Raw genomic sequence first — 21038 nt, forward strand, 5'->3', positions numbered from 1 at the left:
TTTTCAAATATTGTGTTTAGTTATGTCCCTGATGTTGCAAGAACCCTATCATATCCTGTCAATCCTCATGGCATTCAGCCATCATGCTATCTGGGTAAATATCTTGGTTTCAAATCCAAGGACTGAAAGTTAAGAGAAACTTTATCAATTAACTTCTTAAAATCTAAACAATAACAGCTTAGGACAGTCTCTTGTACACTGCTTTAGATACCACTTCAGAAGAGTCAAATCAGATTTGCCAGATGTAACTTGCCTGTTACGAATCCATGATGGTACTGCTTTTAGGCCCAAAATATTCCATACCTGTCTTTTTGCTGGAAGCAGTGACAGATGTCATCTTAGTAAAGACATTCGTTCATGCATGCAGTTAATGTTGACCACAAATATTCAGAGTGAGAAGAATATTATGTTTATCAATGGACAATGCCGATATGAAGCAGTCAATAAACAGTACACAATTGAATGCATGGTAAGTAGTTCAGAGAATATCAATGATTCAGATATCGGTGCATTAGTATAGTTTGCTCTCAACAGTGTTTTTTGGTGCTTATTCAATGTTTTCAAGTTGCAAAATTTATGTGAAGCAAGGCAGGTATCGAACTGCTACACATTTCTGACATGTAGATTTTGAAGCTGTCACCAATGCAAAAGCAGGCATTCACTTTTAGTTCAGAATAATTGTGAGAAGGAGCACAGAGCTTGTTGGATGTGACAAATAGCTGGAACATGAAGATCTCTCAATAGGAGGCAATATCAACGTGGCACATTTCATGAAGTAATATTCCTACCTGATGTATAGCATGGAATAATCATGTGGCATTTGGGTTTCAATGAGGAAATATTAATTGAGATCTGCCAACTGCTATAACTGCTTTTCAATTTGAATTAAAGGTGACCAGGACGGTGTAATTTTATTTATCTGGCGTCTTACAGTCAGCAGCTCTATCTCATGGTCTGCCATTCACTGTGGCTTGAGGGAGATCAACAGAGTTCAATTACTTTGTCATCCACCAAGCCCAGAAAGCACACAACGTTACTGGTACTCCAGGCTTCGCCATCACAGCAGATATCATGAGCTCCACGTTTTGATTTTTGGATACTCTAAGCAAAGTCTGGTATGCTGCGGAACTTAAAAGGGATTCAACATCCAAACTGATGTCCAACTTGTGCATCACTACTACTATTTTGATTGGGAGTTATAATTGCTTTAACTGACATTAATCCTTACTGTATTTGAGTCCACTATAGCAAATCAAGAGGAGGCAGTGTGGTGCTAGGGGCTGGCTAATTACTAAATGACTCATAACCAACTCACACACATAATGAGAACTTTGTTGAGAACGATAACACGATCGGAATGCTGAACCAACACCTGCTGCAAGCAAAACAACCTTGCCATTTTCAGTAGGATGTAAGGAGGGAAGAGGCACATTGATGGCGAACTTTTGCCAATGCTATCCAGGAAGAACTACTCAATGGCACAGCCTCAATTCACAAAACCACATCTTCCCTCTTTCAATGTCATCTGGTTGGCAAAAATAAAAGGCACCAGAAAGTAAATATTCCAAATGATACCCACAAATTAAATGCTATATTCAGAAAAAAATAATTAGCCTTGGGAAATCTTAGACCTCGTTTTTCACGTACCTTTGCTGACAATTTACTAGTGCTTTCCTGAGCTGTAGCTCTAAATTGTATGCTATTCTCAAATTAGATTTTAGGTTCATTTAGGTTTACCTGATGACCATAGCATCTTTTATATCAACCCAAGAAGGATTGGTTGGTATTGCATTTTGTTTAAAAGATTACACTGTGCTATATTGGGTTGTTACCAAGTGAATGTTCTCAATGAACATGAGCTCATGAATATTTGACTGAAAGATGAGAGTTGGTGGTGAATGATGGCTAAAAGGCAGTGTAAAAATGCAAGTTAATTTGTTCATCCTAAACCTCCAATCTAAAACAATGATAAAAATAAACCTTATATTCACATGTGATACAGATTGCCTCCTACTGGGTCATAGTCTTTAATTATGTTATTCCATTCTAAAAGAACTAGGGATACAATATACCGGTATTAAAAAAAACCTCCTTTAACAATGCAATAAGCATTTATCAGTCTTTTTATACAATTCATGTCCTTGGTGAACAGACAATTTCCAATTTCAACAAATGGAATATACACATTCAGGTTTTCACTATCGAGAACTCACCGTTAGAATTGAGAGCAAGTCTTTCATGTGGCAATCTGAGTTCATTTGCTTCTTGAACATTCTCACTGTTGAGTGTTTCAGATAATAATAAGAGGCTATGCGACCTAAATCCAATGACTGGAGGCTACGATTGTCCTGTGACATAATTGTGAACAAAGAGAAAACAGGTTACAAACAAATGCATTGAAATATAAAAAGTCCAACATACTTTTCTGAACTTTGCAGTAAATCTTCATGTTCTCTGCAAAGGCAGATCGTATGTTCTTTATAGAGTTTTCTCATGATTTTCTTTTTGTGTATAAGTTTTTGTTCTGCAAAATTACCACCCCATAGTAAATTTACACCTTACATTAACCAACAGCTGTAAACAGGAAATATGGAACATGTGGCTGAATTTGTTATGGTAAATTGCAATGGATTCAAGAAAATGGGGGAAACAAAAGGCAGGAAACTGGAGACTAGCTAGCTTAACATCTGTGATTAGGAAAATACTAGAATTTGTAAATAAGGAAATACCCAGTAGTAATAGGCCATTTAGAAAATAAAACTCTAATTAAGGTGAGACAGAGCTGATAATTAAAAATACATTTTAATATTGCTCTGCACTTTAGAGTGAGTTGACTAGCCTGAATGCAACATGGAACAAAGCTTTTATAATCATCTCGGCACACATGACAATAAAAATTCAATTTAACCCAATTCTCTGAGGATACAAAAAGCAGAGCGGATCAAGGTGAACCAATGGATGTAGTTTGCTTGAATTTCCAAAATGTGTTTGATGAGGTGATATATAAAGTTACTTCACAAGAATTTATGATATTTTGATAGAAAGAACAAAATATAAAATATTGTTAAAATGAACTGCGCAATTCTCTAATAAAGTGGGATGGAAATGTTCTCTTACATGAAACCGAGCCAGAATTCAAATTGTTCAACCCATGCTAACCTTTATGCTAGCATGTTACCCATCTACAATAATTCCATATGCCTGCATTAGGACCGCATTTTTCTTTTCCTTGCCCATTTAAATATCTGTCTAAATGCATATTAAATGTATTAACTGTATCTGATTCCACCACTTCCTCAGTCATTGCATTATATAAACCAATTAGTCTGAGTAAACAGGAAAAGTTAACACACAAATACAGCAATATCGGGAAGGCAAAGAGAATGCTCACATCTACTGAAAGAAAGATGAGTACATTAGTAGAAAAGTCCTGTCAAAACTTAACAGGGCAACAGTGAGACCATATCGACACTTTAAAAAAAAATAAGTATAGATATACTTGTGTTTGAAGGAGTTCTGTGCAGATTGGTTGATTCCTGATTTGAAAGGATTGAATTTTGAATCATTGATACAAAAGTTGAGAGAGATTATAAGAGATAGGAGCAGAAATAGGCTATTCAGCCCATTGAATGTGCCCTGCCATTTAATCATGAACTGATCCATTTTCCCACTTGGTCACACTGCCTGGCTTTCTCCCCATCACCTTTGATGTCTTGGCTTGTCACAAATCTATCAAATCTCTGTCTTAAATACACCAAATGATCTGGCCTCCACAACTGCCTATGGCAACAAATTCCACAGATTTGCCACCCTCTGGCTGAATAAATTTCTACTAATTTCTGTTATAAGCAGACACCTTAAATCCTGAAGTTGTGCCCTCTTGACTAGACTGACCCATGTTGGGAAACAAGCTTTCTACATCTACTCTGTCCAAATCTTTCAACATTCAAAATATTTAAATGAAATCCCCCCTCATTCTGCTAAATTCCAACAAACTCAGGCTAAGAGCTGTCAAATGCTCCTCATATGATAACATTTAATTCATAGAATCATCCAGGTGTACTTCCTGTGAATATCTCTAACTTCAGCTCATCTTTTCTTAAAAGAGGAGCCCAAAACTGCTCACAATACTCCAAGTGAGGATTTTATTAACACACAAGATTCTAAAGGGACTTGATAAGGTACATACTGAAATGATGTTTCCTCTAAAGGAGAACCCATCCCAGAACATTGAAACCACAACCCATTCTGCCTTCTTGCATTGGCAACAAAAGTTTTGTTTTCCTCAATGGTTGTGAGTTAGTTGCTTTTTTTTTCCACTGATAGATTTTGACTTATCTGCTTGATAAAATGAAATTCATTATTTGGGGTATCCCATTCGCATTAATCAGACCAGATATGTTACCCTGCTTATCCCTGCTCAAAATTTTGACTAGGAGCATCCCCTGGAGAGGGTGATGGACATTTAACTGAGAGGAATGATTACAATCTGGATAAACTGAGAAGAAATCAGGTCATTGAATGTGTTAGCCAGTTGAAGGAGGAATTGATGCAGTGGAAAGGGAGGGAAAGGCTTAATGATTTGTTCTTTTTAGCATCTGTGGACACATACTTGGCATAAAATGTTGCAATGAGAGAAGGAGTACGAGACTGGGGCAAGTTTTGGAGTATTCTTGATCACCTTATTTCCAAATTCAATTGTTTTCTTGCATTTGCTCTCCCGCATTAGCTTCCCAGGGTGCAATTAGTAATTGTACTTCTTAACAATGATGACAGGCCAACTTTAAAGAAGGGAACCTTAAATAATCCCACATTTACACGTGGAAAAAGCCCAGTCTTCTTCAAGGGTAGGAGTAAAGGCAGTCTCTAATTTAGTGCTGCACAAAATGGCAGACAGAAAGTATCTGGACATTTCCAACCAAATCTGTCTTGAAAATACGAAAAACAGAATTTAAAAATTGCATGAGAAGGACAACTGAGCAAAATGAGCTTTACCTCCCCCACTGAAATACAATAGGAACATTCCAGATCTGTAAGAGACTTCTCCACGAGATTGGACAGATATTTGTTCATGTTATCATGGTTAATATCATCCAAATTATAATAACTGTAAGAAAACAAATACAATAAAGATTAGAAATTAAAATGGACAATTCTGATCTGCTGTGTTCAAATACAGTATCTCCTATCTACATTTTTTTTGAAAAATGTATTCAGCATCTGTAATGGAAGATTCTAACCTATTTTAGTTAACCTGTTTTTTCTTAATTTCCAGCTCTTGGTTCTGCAGAGCTGAGAACCTTTTTTTTAAAACTTGCAGCTTTGGGTTCTGCAAGGCTGAGAACTTAATTGTTTTTAGACTCAGCAGACATAAGCAAAATTCCACCGAGGGGCCAGAGATGCTGTTATCTGAAGAAAGGACATCTGTGTACCGAGAACATTTAATCTTCCTGCTTGTTTTGGTCACAGACTGTCAGAGCCTAGCCTTGATGTAGAATAAACCATTGTATTAAAAATGATAAGCTGAAAATTATGTTATTCGTTAATTAACCTAGCATGCTAGCTTGCTTGCTTATCTTTCTTGCTGTGCTGGGAATAAGTGCTTGGGTAAGCAGTTTTTGGGTAATAAAAGGCAAGGTCCCGCTGCCGAAGAGAGAGACTCTCCGAGAGGTGGCAACATCTTTCAGCAAGAAGAAGAAGGTCAGGGGAGGTGGAGAAGCTGCTACCGGCGCTCTGACAACCTACTACAAGTGTGCAGTCATTGCCTCACTTCGGCAGTTGGGACTAGTCCAAGCGTTGATAAGTATAGTTGGGAAGGGCTTGCATATTGTAGTGTGAAATCAGCTTTTGAATTTGTAATAAACATTTGTATAATCTGAACTGCTCTCGGTGTGTGTGGGTGTTCTATTTTCTTTCGGTAGCTTAAACAGTGTGACCAATCTAAAATGAACAAGGTGAGAGGTACAAGTTTACCCAAGACAGCATCTTCTCATGAAATTCCAAAGTACTCATGATGCTAATATAAACAATCACAAGTGCCATCAAAAAGCAAACAAGATATTGTTTGAAAAGTACCTTTATCGTTAGCTCAAAAGAATCATTGGTAAAATGATTATTCTTCAGTTAGCAATCTATTTCCAACTAGGTTAGGACTTTGAGTTGTTTTGGTCAGAACTATTGACATACAATATACAGTGTATTGTATATCCCCAACTTTGCTTTGTGTGTAACAACAGTGACCTCCCAGTGGCCAACCATTTCAATTCTGTGTCACACTCCCATGCTCACATGTCTGTCTATGTACTATTCCACCCAGACCACCCACAAATTGGAGGAACAACACCTGATTTTTAGTCTGGGCAATCTCTAGCCAGATGGCATTAACATTAATTTCATTGCTTTCCACTAAACCTGCTCACCTTCTCTTTCCCCTCTCCCTTTTCTTGTCTTTCCAGTTCTTCCACCTCCCTCCTCCTCCTCATTGCCGCTGTCCCCTCCCTTCTTTCTCCACCTATTATCTCCGGCTTTTGCCAACCCCCTCCTCCTTCCCCCTCCCCCCTTTTGTTTGGATTCCTGCCAGCATTTTCTCATACTTTGATGAAGGGCTCAAGCCCGAAAAATCGGTTATGTATCTGTAGATTTGCTACATAAAGGATACTCTTTGACCTGCTGAGTTTCTACAGCATTTTGTGTTTTTATTGAAATTTTTGTGATTTACTTTTGTTTTGTTTGTGTGGTGGCTGCTGAGCTCCATTCATGTGATAGTTCTGATGCTCCAGGTGGTAGCCATATTCACTGTTTGAGATTGTCTTGAACCTAGCTCCAACATTCTGAGAATGTTGTTACAAGTCAGGGCATGGTCAAGAGTGATGCCAAGGTAGGTTGGTTTAGGTTTGCAGATGCATTTATCATATCCTGTTGCAGCAGTTATCACGTTGCAGCAATTTCTGAGGAAACATTCATAAGTAAGATTCGATTATGATATTGCCTTGTCCAAAACACTGGCAAGTTTCACAGTATTGAAGAACACCAAGTCTACTTTCCCTTTGTTAAATATAATAAAACTTTTATTTATAATCTGAGATGGTGGAGAGATAAGACTTCATTATATACAGACGTTCAATATGTATATATAATGAAATTGTGCCTTGCTACAGCCACACAAGTATGAAAAACACATTAACAACCAATAGGTGTAAAAGGAAAACTGTTCAGTTATATTAGTGCAAAAAAATTGAGCTATTGCAAGTGCAGAACGATGCCTGTAATGTGGCCAGTATAATCTTGTTTGTCCTATTTCTTTATTTTGCTGCCTGTAATTGAGCCAATTCCCTGGTTGACTTTCCTCTTCTTCAATCGAGAGCCCATTGGTCAGAGTTCAGTTGCTTCTTGACAACATTAGGTTGCGGAGCTCAAATTTGAAAATTTGCTTTAACAGGAGGACTGCTGAAGACAGGTGGCAGATATTGAGAGGGAACGGAGACACTTGAGGAAGACTGTTAAGTGCTAGTATAAAATGAGTTAAGATTGAGCCTCTCCATTTAGTACACATCACATCAGAATTGCACTTTACCTTTCTAGGCCTACACTTATCTGGTCTGGATGCAGATGGCTCTGCCTGACATACAAAGCATGAAAGGTGTTTAGATCAACTGAAGCAGTCTGGAACGAACCCAAGGCTCTGAAATTCAAAGTGTTTGAACTCATCCTCTATGTGCAAAGTCGTTCAGGTATACAAGTAATTCTAGATTTAAACTCTCAAGCATGCAATTGACTTCTTAAATGGGAAAACAAGGCAAGCGAGGAACTGTGCCTTTTTGATGGACATTGTTGACATGATTTATAACACAAAAAACAAGTGCCCTAGCGCTAATGGAAATTCACCTGAAAAGTCAGAGTTAAGAAATGAAACAATTTTGGTCTACTCTTGATTAAGTTTATTTTTAACCGTACAATCTGTTTCTGTTTGGAACTGCACAAAATTCCAAGCTCTTGTCCTTGGACTAGATAGGAATAGATTCTTCAGGAAAGACTATGTTGCAAATCCACAGTTGGTAAGTGAAGTTTATTTCCCTTTGGCTTTGATTGGAAGTTAATTGGTCTTGAAGTAAAAATTGACTCCCATTTAAATCAATTCCACACTTGCTTACTTTTCCCAAGTGTTCCTGATTACAGTTGTCTGTATTAATTTGGGCATTTTTCAGTTGAGTAGAAGATATCATATGGGAAGGTGACAAGAATGAGAAGGAATGTATTTTCCTTGTGGAATTTGTCAGGATATTTTCCACAAATTTAAGTTCATCCAGAAAAGTTTTTAAGTTGGATGACAATCAAAGAGTCAAAGTTAGTAGTGGAAATGTCAAGATAAGCATCATTACCTTTATATATTATGCCTTTCAAAATTGTCTGGACAATTGCTGTGAAAGTAGTATATGAACAATGAATCCAAGAGGATAAAGGACTGGGACATGATGAAGTTATGCAGAGCATAACTTTTGCATTAGTATTTACTCAGGAAACTGGCATAGTGCACAAGGAAGGAAGTGCCATGGAACATATGGAGATTAAGGAAGAGAAGGTGCTTGCTGCCTTACAGCGAATAAAGGTAGATAGATTCCCCCTGGCCAGATATGATATTCCCTCTGTCCTTGACGGAGACTAATGTAGAAATTGCAGAGGCCCTGGCAGATCTATTAAAAGTATCCTTAGACTCTGGTGAGGTGACAGAAGTTTGGAGGGTAGCTTATGTTGTCCTGTTGTTTAAAAAAGGTCAAAAAATAAACCAGGTAATTATAGGCCAATGAGCCTGTCGTCAGTAGTAGGTAAATTGGAAGGAGTTCTGAGAGATAGGATACGTAGGTATTCGGACAGCCAAGTGCTGATTAAGAACAGTCAGCATGGCTTTGTGCATGGTAGGTCACGTTTACTGACTCTTGTTGAGTTTTTTTGAGGGGGTTACCAAGAAGGTAGATGAAGGAAAGGCTATGAGTGTTGTCAACATGGACTTTAGTAAAGCCTTTAACAAGGTCCTATATGGGAGGTTGGTTCAGAAGGTTAAGGCACTAAGTATCCATGGAGAGATTTAAACTGGATTTGAAATTGGCTGTGTGAGAGAAAACAGAGTGTGGTAGGGGATGGTTGCTTCTCACACTGGAGGCCTGTGACTAGTGGTGTGCTTCAGGGATCTGTGTTTGGACCATTGTTGTTTGCTGTCTTTAATCAATGATCTAGATGATGTGGTAAATTGGATCAGCAAGTTTGCTGATGACACAAGGATAGCAGGCATTGTGGACAGAGAGGAGGATTTTCAAAGCTTGCAGAGGGATCTGGACCAACTGGGAGAAGGGGACAAAAAATGGCAGATGGAGTTTAATGTAGACAAGTGTGAGGTGATGGATTTTGGAATTAAAAATCAAAATCGGACATACACAGTAAATGGTAGGGCATTGAGGAGGAGCAAAGAGATCTAGGAATACAGATACATTGTTCCCTGAAGATGGCGTTGCAGATGGACAGGGTTGTAAATAAAGCTTCTGGCATCTTAGCCTTTATAAATCAAAGTATTGAGTACAGGAGTTGGGTTGTTACATTGGTTGTTTAAGACATTGTTGAGGCCAAATTGGGTGTAGTTCTGGTCGCCTAACTACAAGAAGGATATCAATAAGGTTGAAAGAGTGCAGAGATTTACTAGGATGTTGCCAGGTCATCAGGAATTAAGTTACAGGGAAAATTAAATAGGTTAAGACTCTATTCCTTAGAGTGAAGAAAAATGAGGAGAGATTGGATGAAGGTTTGCAAGATTATGAGAGGTAGAGACAGAGTGGATGTGAGTAGGCTTTTTCCATTTGGATTGGGGAGCTAAATACAAGAGGTCATAGTTTTGAGATGAAAGGGGAAAGGTTTATAGGGAATATTAAGGGGAAAGTTCTTCACTCAGAGTGGTGGGAGTGTAGAAGGGGTTGCCATCTGATGTTGTTAATGCAGGCTCGATTGTAAGTTTTAAAAATAAATTGGATACACGGATGGGAGAGGTCTGGAAGGTTATGGAATGGGAGCAGGTCAATGCAACTAGTGGAATAATGGTCAGCACAGACTAGAAGGGCCAAATGGCCTGTTTTCAGTGCTGTAGCATTCTACTGTTCTGTGATCCAATGCTATATTAACAATGTTGGAACAGATAAGACTGGAATCAAACTACTGCAACATAACCAAGACTGACCACAAGAGAGTTATCATTTTAAAAGCACCAGAGGTTGAACAGAAGGATCACCATTACATTCTTCAATCAAAGATTTTCAACCATACATCATAAGTGGAGATGAAACATAATGCTAATGTTTGTACAAATTCAGAGATGTAAGAAATTCCATACACAGGGTTCAGTGAGTGCTGGGTTTTTAGAGAAAGGATTGTTCAGTGCAAAAGAAAAAGGATTCAAGGATTGCATGAAGCGCCTTAAGGAAAATGAAATAGCGAAACAGTCATACCAATCAATTACAGGGGCAGTCTTTTGTGAAAGTTTTGTGGTTAGTATCTGGTGATTCCATTGTAATCCAAAACCTAAAGATCACTGGAGGAGGCTGGTGATGGAAGGAAGCAAATTGTTTTCCAAAATTATTTTTTAATGTATTTATACAAATTAAACACAAAACATCTCGACTGTTGTCTTAGGTAACTTAAGATTGTAGCAAATGTAAACATGAATATTAATCACTTCATTGGAGAATTAAAAATTAGCAGGGAAAAATAATTTAAAATATCCCTCAAAGTAGGTAAACATTACCTGTTACATAAAATAGAATTATATGTCAGTTAAATGTTTCACTTTAGTTGAATTTTGCATGTTTGAGAAAAGTTTAATATCGGGAAAAATTGTAAAGGGAATAAACAGCGGTCTCAGCCTGCAAAGAGTATTTTACCTGTTGTTCTCTGGTTTAGCAGTAATCTATCCTGTCCCTTTGGACAGCTGTTTCATTGAACAATCGAGCAACAGACTAATTGACTTGTCTTATCACTCCCTTTAAATAGACATTTTATTATACACCCTAGTAACAGAGTAATTGAGTTGTCAAAGGCTTCAATTTAAAAGACTAGCCTCACAGGGTTCCCTAGCATAAGGCTCATAACCTGCATACAAGCAGGGTTGAATATTTACACTGCTGTTAACAGGTGCTGAGATGTTAAATGATTCTAATAGCTGGGGGCGTACTCAGAGAACCAGCAGGATCAGAATTATAGCCTATTTGAACACAATAATTACTTGTCCCTTGAGAGGAGTCAAAATCAGAGGCAGTTTTCTACTAATAGCTGCTAGCACACAGGATAGACTGGCTAACTTCCATTAGGAGCCTTCTGGGAAACACAAGAAAAAACTCCCTGTGGTATCATGAACATGTATAATCAAAATTTCAAACATACCCATAAAACCATCAGCACTCTCTGTGGTGTAGAGATGTCATGATTCTTTTAGACCTCCGATAGAAGTAACAAATTGTAGGAATACAATTCAGATTATTTGAAGAATAATTTCAACAGGAACTTGACAAATTATGCTCACATAAGAAACTTAAATCTGGGTAACTTTCACTGATACAATGTACAAATATTTGAAGTATTCTGTCCATGTGCAGTACAATAAACTACAAGTACCACAAACAGTAAAATCTAGGTGAGAAAGAAAAAAAGTGTTTTTTTAAAAATAATAATTCCTCGCAGAGAGCTATACATGTTAGTCCAACAATATGGTAACAAATGATGGAGGCCAGAGATAGAACTCATGTAAATTCATGCTGAATGTGGTCGCTGTTATACTACGACAAGGAAACAAGTCTCAAACCAAGTCTAGAAAGTGGGAAGTGATGAATACAAGGTAAAAACCAAGAAGAGATTGGAAATGTATGATAAAAATAGAAAAGAGGATAATCAAACTCAGATTTATGGAAAAATTAATAGGTAAGATCGTGGTAATCGCCACCAAAGATGATCTGTTCTTTTTTCACAGATGCTACCAAAAGTGCTATGTAGTCATAGCTAGGTTCACCTTTAAAAGTAAAGAATCTGAAAAGAGTTGAAAAAACTTTGCATTTCTGTTTATTAGGATTTTATTGTTCAACTGCACAATTCCATTACAAGAGGTAGTCATCAAAAGCAGAGAAATAATTTTGACAAAGCAAATATTTTTGCTAATCACCCACCTTCAAAGTCTTGAGAAAATCAGGAAAGTAACACTCAACATGAAACAGCTTTTGACGTGAATAAATTAGTATTTGGTGTATAGTGAGTTCATTCTTGTCAGCATGAAAAAGAACTTTCTGACCAAAACAAAAACGTTCTCATACACATGAATATGGGGAAGGAGGAGTCGAAGTTCAAATGGAAGGTACCTCTCCAAAAACAAACTGCATAAAATGGGAATTGGATGTAAAGGAATGGAAGTTCAAGAAACAATTGCTAATAACACCAATAACACTATTATTAACATTTTATAGATGTTGTATTCAGCAAATCTGTTGAGTATTTCAAAATATAATTCAAACATATTGTTTTAATTATTGTGGCCCTGTTATATGTAGAAAGCAGTGTTGAAATGAATAATTAGGCAATCTCATTGGAATGAACACATAATTAGTCATAAAACTGCAACAGAGTCTAACAGACAGGCCGAACACATCTGCACCAGGTGCATAATTTTGAGCATAGATTTTTAATAAAACATTCATAGATGGCCCACATGTTGAACATATCACCTTTTTTCAACCCTTAATTCATGGTGTGAAGCACATTTTAAAGATGTGTTATTACAATTAACAATGAGAAAGCAGACTAAGTGCTATATATTGTGAAAACTTCCTGGTGGCTCACATATTGTGTTAACACGAATGCATCCAATTTGTGAGTGACTTTCCTAGGGATTAGCGAGGTCTCAATTATGGGTGCAATAGCTCGAGTTAAGTGTATTATGCAAGCCCTTGTAAATCCTGTTGTGTCTGCTTTTAACAGAAAGCAAAATTTGCAGATTCGAAATTTGAAATGGAAAACACTGCAAATGAATGTGACTGATTGAGAATTCCTTGACTGAAGGAATTGATGGTGACGATGTACATTGTTAGCTACTCAGTGGTTCCATAGAGAATGATTAGGTAATTGTAGTGCACACTCCGGACGAGCACACAGCAGGCATGCCTTTCCATTGGACCTTGACTGATCCTTTATCTCTGTCCTACTTTCCTGCACATTGTGGCCGATGAGATCTACTATTGTTGTATTATCTGCAATCTTGTAGATTCTGTCAGAACTGAATCTGGCTGTGCAGTCGTGAGTCAGTAGCATTAATAGTACTGGGCTGGGCCCACAGCCCTGAGGTGTACCAGTGCCCCAGTAGCCTGTGGGTGAGTGCCCCTGGTTACATATGGGCTGAGCCCACAGCCCTGAGGTGTACCAGTGCCCCAGTAGCCTGTGGGTCAGTGCCCCTGGTTACATATGGGCTGAGCCCACAGCCCTGAGGTGTACCAGTGCCCCAGTAGCCTGTGGGTCAGTGCCCCTGGTTACATATGGGCTGAGCCCACAGCCCTGAAGTGTAGCAGTGCCCCAGTAGCCTGTGGGTCAGTGCCCCTGGTTACATATGGGCTGAGCCCACAGCCCTGAGGTGTACCAGTGCCCCAGTAGCCTGTGGGTCAGTGCCCCTGGTTACATATGGGCTGAGCCCACAGCCCTGAGGTGTACCAGTGCCCCAGTAGCCTGTGGGTCAGTGCCCCTGGTTACATATGGGCTGAGCCCACAGCCCTGAGGTGTACCAGTGCCCCAGTAGCCTGTGGGTCAGTGCCCCTGGTTACATATGGGCTGAGCCCACAGCCCTGAGGTGTACCAGTGCCCCAGTAGCCTGTGGGTCAGTGCCCCTGGTTACATATGGGCTGAGCCCACAGCCCTGAGGTGTACCAGTGCCCCAGTAGCCTGTGGGTCAGTGCCCCTGGTTACATATTGGCACTTCTGCATTATCATAGAATATAATTAATGTAATTCTCTCCTCATCAGCCCCAACCTGAAACACTGACCAATCCTCCAAGACACAGAAAATAAACCTAAAAGGAGTCTAAATAGCTTTGTATTATAAATAAAACTGCCAGAAATGTTTCAGGACATCATGTGTTATCAACTATACAATTCCCTTCATGACGTGGTGGGTGAATACAGTAATTAATCAATTGAGACAAATTAATTCATTAAAAAAAATTAAACTTTTGCAAAATAAGGTATTTTTAACCAACCTGGGATTCATGATAAGACGTCGGAAAAAGTAAGTCCAAGTAATGTAGTCCATGGCATCTTGCTTGGATGAGATTGTTCCAGCTGAAATCTCGGCATTCATGTGGTCAGAAAGAACCCCCAATAAACTAAAAAGTATGAAATATGTAACAAACAGGAGGAATATTAAACAGTGAACAGTACTTTAAGATGTAGATACATAAGCAACGTTTTAGGCTTCAGCACTGTTTGACATTCTGAGTTTCTCCAGCATTGGGTTTATACTTCAATCACCGTTTGCAGACTTTTATGTTTCACTCAGGTTGAGAATTAATGTTTTTACTTGGGATCAAATGATTTTCTGATCACATTTCTGACCCTCAAATTTGAAATCAGAATCTCCTCTCCAGTAACATGCTTTTGCTAAGATTATTTCCTATTCCTTCAACCGATTTAGTATTACACTCAGACATGCTACTTGTTGACAGGTATCTGTGGTTTGAGACTGAATGGCTAAATACACGACTAATGTTCATATTTTAATCTATACTTATATGACTACATTCCTCAAATCTGTCTTAATAATAAAACTGAAAAAAGTGGTCATATTTACATGAAAGGAGCAAATGAACCAACTACTGTATATATTAATCAATGACAATACTCAAAGACCTAGACTTAATTTTGCAAAAAAATCCTTGATATATTGAAATTGTGCACGTTTAGCTTTATTGGCAATCTTAGTTTTCATTCTCCTTTAGGGTTATTTTCAGTCTAAATGTGACACTTTATGATATATGTTCTGGCATGTACAATATACAATATAAATTATACTATATCCAGTTATAAAAAAATTCAGAATCTGACACTTAATCTGGTTAAATTCCAATAATTGTCATATTTTATCTAAAAACAAGTTTAATGCTTTATAAAGTAAATGATTAAGTATGCATTAATGATCCTTTGATCTTTTTTCTGGTCCATGGTTCTGATAGATGAAGGAAAGGCTGTGGATGTTGTCTTCATGGACTTCAGTAAAGCCTTTGACAAGGTCCCACATGGGAGGTTGGTTCAGAAGGTTAAGACACTAGGTATCCATGGAGAGGTTGTAAACTGGATTCAAAATTAGCTGTGTGGGAGTGGTTGCTTCTCAGACAGGAGGCCTGTAACTACTGGTGTGCCTCAGGGATCTGCGATGGGACCATTGTTATTTATAGTCTATATCAAGTTTGCTGATGACACAAAGGTAGGACGCATTGTGGACAGCGAGGAAGATTTTCAAAGATTGCAGAGGTATCTGGACCAACTGGGAAAATGGGCCAAAAAATGGTAAATGGAGTTTAATGTTGTGACAGATTATGTTATATTTTATATTATGTATAGATATGTTTTTGGAAGTTCGATTGTGGGGTTTTAGATAGGTCACAAACAGATAAAAACACTTCAAAACAGATCTCATTTTAAAATGGAAGAGTTACGCATAAGGTGGTGCCTACCAGTCTGCAAAGACAATAGACTCTTGTGCTGGAGACTTTCACAACGAGGTGCAATGGAAGGGCCCACCTCAGGAAACTGATAAGACCCTCTCTAGGTTTTGCGAGTCAGCAAAGGTGTTTTGGTGGAGGGTGCAGTTTTAGGAAGATCACGTGGTATTGCAAGCAGAGAGAGTCAAACAGGTTTTTCTCTAAGTGTGGCACAAAGAAAGAGAGAGAGAAGGGTGAGAGAGGAAGAAGGGGAGAGAGAGAGAGAGAGGGAGTGGGGTGGAGGAGAGAGAGAGAGAGAGAGAGAGAGAGAGAGAGAGAGAGAGAGAGTGCGTGTTTCTGCAGTGGCTTTGGAAGCTTGTTTGAAACCCTATTTTGAAGACAGGTTGTGGTCCATACAAGAAGAGATGGCTGGCTGTATAATGTTTCGCCTGAGATCAGGGAAACAGAAAAGGAACTCTGTGGTGACCTGAAAGAAAGAAGTTATCATCTGTAAAACCCTGGATGGGGCAAGTTTCTTCGGCATGACACTGAAGTGGCTGATTGGAAGGAATCAGTTTGTGTGTGTCCAATGAGCAACAAATATCTCTCCGGAAACCAATGAGAACCTTCCTGAGCAGTAACCATTTACTTTTCAAGCATCAAAGCCTGGTGAAGATTCATAAATGTTAAATTCTATGCACAGTATAAGAATTGCCTTTCACCAGTGAACTTGGAGGAGTGAGATTGGACTGTGAATCAATAAACTTTTCTGAACTTATACACACATGACATACACGTATGCTTAGAATTAGAAGGGGGTTAAGTTAAGTTAATAGTAATAAGTTAAAGTTTGATCCAGTTTTCATGTTTAAAGAATATTAAAAGTATCTTTGTTTAAGTAACAATTTTTTTTGGTGAATTTCTATTGCTGCTGGGTTTCGGGGTCCTCTGGGGCCGTTAACAATGTACACAAGTGTGAGGTGATGTATTTTGGAAGGACAAACCATGGTAGGACATACATAGTAAATGGAGGAGCAAAGAGATCTGGGAATACAGACACATTGTTCCCTGAAGATGGCGTTACAGGTGTGCAGGGAGAATGTACAGTTGAATTGTTATGATGAAGTTGTTTAAGACATTGGTGAGGCTAAATTTGGAGTATTGAGTGCAATTCTGGTCGCCTAACTACAGGAAGGATATCAATAAGGTTGAAAGAGCGCAGAGAAGATTTACTAGGATGTTTCTGGGACTTCAGGAGTTGAGTATCAGGGAAGGATTAAAGAGGTTAGGACTTTATTCCTTGGAGCGAAGAAGAATGAGGGGAGATTTGATAGAGGTTTACAAAATTATGAGGGGTATAGACAGAGTGGATATGAGTAGGGTTTTTCCACTTAGATTGGGGAGGTAGATAAGAGAGCATAGTTCTAAGCTGAAAGGGGAACAATTTAGGGGAAACATTAGGGGAAGTTCTTCACTCAGAGAGTGGTGGGAGTGTAGAAGGGGTTGCCATCTGATGTAGTGAATGTGGCCTTGATCTCGAGTTTTAAGAATGGATTGGACAGATACATGGATGGGAGAGGTCTGGAGGGTTATGGAGTAGGTAAGTGGGTCTAGCGGAATTGTGGTCAGAATAGACGGGCCAAATGGTCTGTTTATGTATTGTGGCATTCTATAGCTTTATGATATTAATTTTATTTGATGTGTGGCTGCATAATTTTGTATCAGATTTAGATACAGTAATTTGATTCGAGTGCCAGGAAAAAAAGGTACTTATGGCATGCTGTCTTTTTTCCTTTGGGGCATAAGCTTCCAAACAAAAATAAATGACATGATGGGAAGCTTCTCTTTGCTGTATGTAAGTTGTCTGTGTGAATTGTGTTTGGCTAATATCAACCCAGTTTTTTGTGGCCTTAAGTATTCATGAGATGACATTCTCCCTCAGAGAGGTCATATGAACTGTTTGGTGCAAGCAATAAAAATGTATCTATGCTCTTTTCAGTTGGGCTTAAGTATATTGTTTGGATAGAGAAAAGTTTAGTTTGGCTCTGACTGAACTGTTTAAAGGATGAACAGTAAATGAAAAGGGAATCTCTTCCTCATGCAAACAAATAAGTTTACAAAATGTTGAACTTAATCCACATCTTATAGGTAAAGGAATAAATGTAATACAGTTGTACAATGTGTTGTCATTGAAGTCATAAAATTCACCTTGATTCAACAGGGAATGGTTCATACAGAAACTTCTTGTAGAAATCTTTTTTAATGTCATGAACCAATATTACTGCTTTTCCCTGGTCATCAAACTGTGGCCTGCCTGCACGTCCCATCATCTGTAGAACATCTAAAGTTAAATAAATGAGAAATATATTTTAATTACTTATAATTACAATCACATTATAAATGAGGAAAAATGTCATTCATCCCACCTCAATCTTTTCAGTGAGTAAAACTCCAACCTGCTTTTATCAGTGATTGAAGCATTTTTCTTCCATTGCTTAATAATATGAATTAAGACAGAAAATGAAGGATTCAAGCCCTTCACCATGATTTGAGCATGTACTCCAGGCCGACAAATCAGTGGAAATTGCACTATTGGGGGTTAAATCTTTTAGATTTTAAACAGATGTATTTTCTGCCTTATTAGAATTACATATGATACCCAACAGCATTATACATAAGACAGGAACGTTTAGCTTCCTGCCAACATTTATCTCTCAATTTATATCATTAGAAACATTTAAGTGGATCTGTAACAAAGATAGTCTTGTGACTTACCGCATTTGATGGCATATTGAACACCACCCCCCTTCCCCCCCCACCAAATTGCTTCAAAAACTACCCCAGGTCTTATACGCGAAGGTGACATTTTGGAGCTGCCAGTTTGCGCTCTGTAGCAGAGGCTTTCATCTGCAAGAATGGTTACTGGAGGAAAGTGCTCAAGCGACACTATTGCATACAAACTAAAAGTTATAATGCATGCAAAGGATCACAGGACTAGAGCGGCACCTACAGCAAAAATGGTATGTGCACAGAGAAAAAAGAAAAATGGCTAGAGGCTGCTTAAAAGGGTAAACATAACCTTCGTTGTCCAGCCCCACATTGGCACAACTTGAGGAGGAGTTAAAAAACTGGGTCCTAAATGAAAGAGAGGGAAATGTGTTTCTATCAAAATGATAATGCGTAAGTCCAGGAGCTTAGAAGAACAAAAGCATAAGGATTTTACTGGAACAGTAGATTGTTGGTACTGGTTTATGAAATGGCTTGGTTTATCAATGCGTACAAAAAAACTGATTGCACAGAAAATCCCAGTGGCTTGTGAAGACAAAATATTAGAATTTCTTAAGTTTGTAATATATGCATGAAAAAGAACTTGTTTTGAACTGAGCCAAATAGGAACATGGATGAAGTTCCATTAACATTTTATGTACCATTCAACAAAACTGTGAGTGTTAAAGGAGCTAAAACCACTGTAGTAAAAATCACTGGTCATAAAAAGACACACTACACAGTAGTTCTGGTGTGTTTGTAATATTTAAAAGATAGACTCACCCCAAAGAAAAAAAATACCACGTGGTAAGTTTGTTCATGTTCATCCAAAAGGCTGGATGGACGAAGTTGGAATCAAATTATGGTTGCAGAAAATATGGTGAAGGTATCCCAGTGGACTCTTTAAAATAAAAACCTGCACTTCTGGTCTGGGATCAGTTCAGGGCATACAGAATTGAAGATGCTAAAAAAAAGGCATGGAAACTGAAAACCCAGATGGCTGATATTCCTGGTGGTCTGATAAGCCAATTGCAGCCTTTAGATGTGTGTATAAACAAGCCATTTAAAAATAACATGAGGGAACACTGGAACAAATAGATGGGAAGAAAAGAAGAGTGTGTGTGTGTGTGTGTGTGTGTGTGTGTGTGTGTGTGTGTGTGTGTGTGTGTGTGTGTGTGTGTGTGTGTGTGTGTGTGTGTGTGTGTGTGTGTGTGTGTGTGTGAAGACTTCTTGGGACTTCTTGGAATTATTGTTAAGGCCTTTAAGAAGTGTGGAATTAATAATGCCCTTGATGGGACTGAGGAAGATGCATTATTTGAAGACAACGATGGTGCTGATGAATATTCAGACAGTGAAGACAATTAAAGTCTTTGTTACAGAACATCGATGTTTTACTATGTTTTTCTCTATGATAGTTACTTGTTTTAATGTTGTTATTAAAAGTTTTATCTTGTTAATTACTGCAGTATTATTATTAAAACGAGTTTCACCAATGTCCTAGTTTGTTGAAGTTTTACCTGTAAATACAATAAAACTAATTTTTCTGAAAATTTTACGCTATAAATGGGGGTCTTCTATGCCAATGAGTCCTATATGCCGTCAAATACGGTAGTTGCGTATAGATTGACCAATTTGTTTGCCCATGAAACAGCAATTACTTCAAAAGTAATTCATTCACATGAATTACCTTTGAATATGAAAACTGCAACAAAAATAGTTTTTTTCTATTTCATTCCACTTGAGAGTTTTTGCCACTTGCTTGTATTCTGGTCCATCCTAAATTACTTTTTTACTAGTTTAAGCCGAAGTTTCTGTTTTGTTTCATTTTATTTTTCTCAAGAATCTTTCTCTGATATATCTTATTTGACCGGAAAGTTTGTTTCTCTCAAAACAAATCTCAGCCATTTTGGCCTTGATATGCAACATTTTATTTGAATATATAGTCATGTTCATAGAACCATAGAACATTACAGCACAGAAACACAGGCACCCTCGGTCCTTCTATACTGTGCCAAAACATTTTTTTCACCTAGTCCCACTGACCTGCACCCAGTCAATAGCCCTCCATAACCGTCCCATTCATGTAGCTGTCAAAATTCTTCTAAAACGTTAAAATTGATCTCACATTCACCACTTCAGCTGCCAGCTTGTTCCACGTCCCCACCACTCTCTGTGTAAAGAAGTTCCCCCTCATGTTTCCTCTAAACTTTTCCCCTTTCACTCTTAACCCATGCCCTCTGGTTTGTATCTCACCTACCCTCAGTGGAAAAATCTCAACTACATTTACTCTGTCAATCCCTCTCATAATTTTAAATACCTCTATCAATTCTCCCCTCATTCTTATATGCTCCAGGGAATAAAGCCCTAACTTGTTTACTCTTTGCCTGTAACTCAATTCCTGAAGTTCATTCAACATCCTAGTAAATATTCTCTGCACTCTTTCCATCTTCTTGATATCTTTCCTGTAATTAGGTGACCAAAATGCACACAGTACTCCAAATTTGGCCTCACCAATATCTTATACAACTTTACCATATCATCCCAACTCTTTACTCAATACTTTGATTT

At 38.2% G+C, this 21038-nt stretch overlaps 1 protein-coding gene across 2 annotated transcripts in view; it reads right to left on the bottom strand.

The window, feature by feature from the left end:
* The window catches only part of ascc3 (activating signal cointegrator 1 complex subunit 3), a 484134-nt gene that overhangs the window by 99802 nt on the left and 363294 nt on the right, over positions 1-21038 (bottom strand). The window contains exons 32-35 of one of the 2 annotated variants that reach the window (XM_069887454.1): positions 17913-18045; positions 14265-14390; positions 4996-5107; positions 2214-2348 (exon numbers count right to left, since the gene is read on the bottom strand). In XM_069887454.1, coding sequence (XP_069743555.1) covers positions 2214-2348; positions 4996-5107; positions 14265-14390; positions 17913-18045 — 506 coding nt within the window. Of the gene's footprint in view, positions 1-2213; positions 2349-4995; positions 5108-6709; positions 6948-14264; positions 14391-17912; positions 18046-21038 lie in introns of those variants that run through there. The other variant, XM_069887456.1, reaches the window with a different exon arrangement.

Source organism: Narcine bancroftii, chromosome 6 (genome assembly GCF_036971445.1).
Source record: "Narcine bancroftii isolate sNarBan1 chromosome 6, sNarBan1.hap1, whole genome shotgun sequence".
Lineage (NCBI taxonomy): Eukaryota > Metazoa > Chordata > Chondrichthyes > Torpediniformes > Narcinidae > Narcine > Narcine bancroftii.